General features: G+C 57.6%; 1 protein-coding gene across 1 annotated transcript in view; it reads left to right on the forward strand.

The window, feature by feature from the left end:
• POU4F1 (POU class 4 homeobox 1) overlaps positions 1–517 on the forward strand; it is a 1897-nt gene extending 1380 nt beyond the window's left edge. The window contains exon 3 of the mRNA XM_004704382.1: positions 2–517. Within this exon, the coding sequence (XP_004704439.1) occupies positions 2–517 (516 nt within the window). The remainder of the gene's footprint in view (position 1) is intronic.
• The last annotated feature ends 611 nt before the right edge of the window (positions 518–1128 follow it).

Here is a 1128-nt window from a genome sequence, read left to right on the forward strand (position 1 = left end):
CGTGGTGGGCGCGGCGGGGCTGGCATCCATCTGCGACTCGGACACGGACCCGCGCGAGCTGGAGGCGTTCGCGGAGCGCTTCAAGCAGCGGCGCATCAAGCTGGGCGTGACGCAGGCCGACGTGGGCTCGGCGCTGGCCAACCTCAAGATCCCGGGCGTGGGCTCGCTCAGCCAGAGCACCATCTGCAGGTTCGAGTCGCTCACGCTGTCGCACAACAACATGATCGCGCTCAAGCCCATCCTGCAGGCGTGGCTGGAGGAAGCCGAGGGCGCCCAGCGGGAGAAAATGAATAAGCCGGAGCTCTTCAACGGCGGCGAGAAGAAGCGCAAGCGGACTTCCATCGCCGCGCCCGAGAAGCGCTCCCTGGAGGCTTACTTCGCTGTGCAGCCCCGACCCTCATCGGAGAAGATCGCAGCCATCGCTGAGAAACTGGACCTCAAAAAGAACGTGGTGCGGGTGTGGTTTTGCAACCAGAGACAGAAGCAGAAGCGGATGAAATTCTCCGCCACTTACTGAGGGACTGGGGTTGAGGGGTGTAGGGTAGGGTAGCTGGGGATCTGGGCGGGCATTGGAGGGCTCGGCCCTCCCTGGGACAGTTTCCCCGCTGGATTTGGCCAGAAAGCTATCCTGCTTGCGTTTGGGGCAGTTCCTCCTAAACTCTTCTAGGCTCTCCTATGTCCTCTTCCAATAGCCCCCAGCATTTGCCCTCCTACAGCCTAGGGGACTGGGTTGTGGGTGTGAAGAAGGAGGGGGTGGCAGCCGGGAAGAGGGGCGTGTCGGGTGAGCAGGGAGTGGGTAATAGAAAAGCAGAAACTGGACCCAGGTTCAGAGGAGCAGGATAGGTTAGGGGTTAGGGTGGGGCAAGTTGTGCGAAGCATAGGGAAAAGGATTGTTTTTGACAAGAGACATTTACCAAAACTCCTGGGGACCAAGGAACTATGTACCAACCTCCCTCCCACCCCACCCCACCCACCAATCTACCAACCTCCAAAACTAGACAAACTAAAACAAAACAAAAGCAAAGAAAGAATACTTTAGAAATTTAACTCCGGGGAGCCACAATCTGCAGCTCCATTCCCCCCAAGGAAAACAAAATAAACCAGAAAAGAGCACCATCATCATTACCA

Source organism: Echinops telfairi, unplaced genomic scaffold (genome assembly GCF_000313985.2).
Source record: "Echinops telfairi isolate 266 unplaced genomic scaffold, ASM31398v2 ScPeMD7_7467;HRSCAF=8505_0, whole genome shotgun sequence".
Classification (NCBI taxonomy): Eukaryota; Metazoa; Chordata; class Mammalia; order Afrosoricida; family Tenrecidae; genus Echinops; species Echinops telfairi.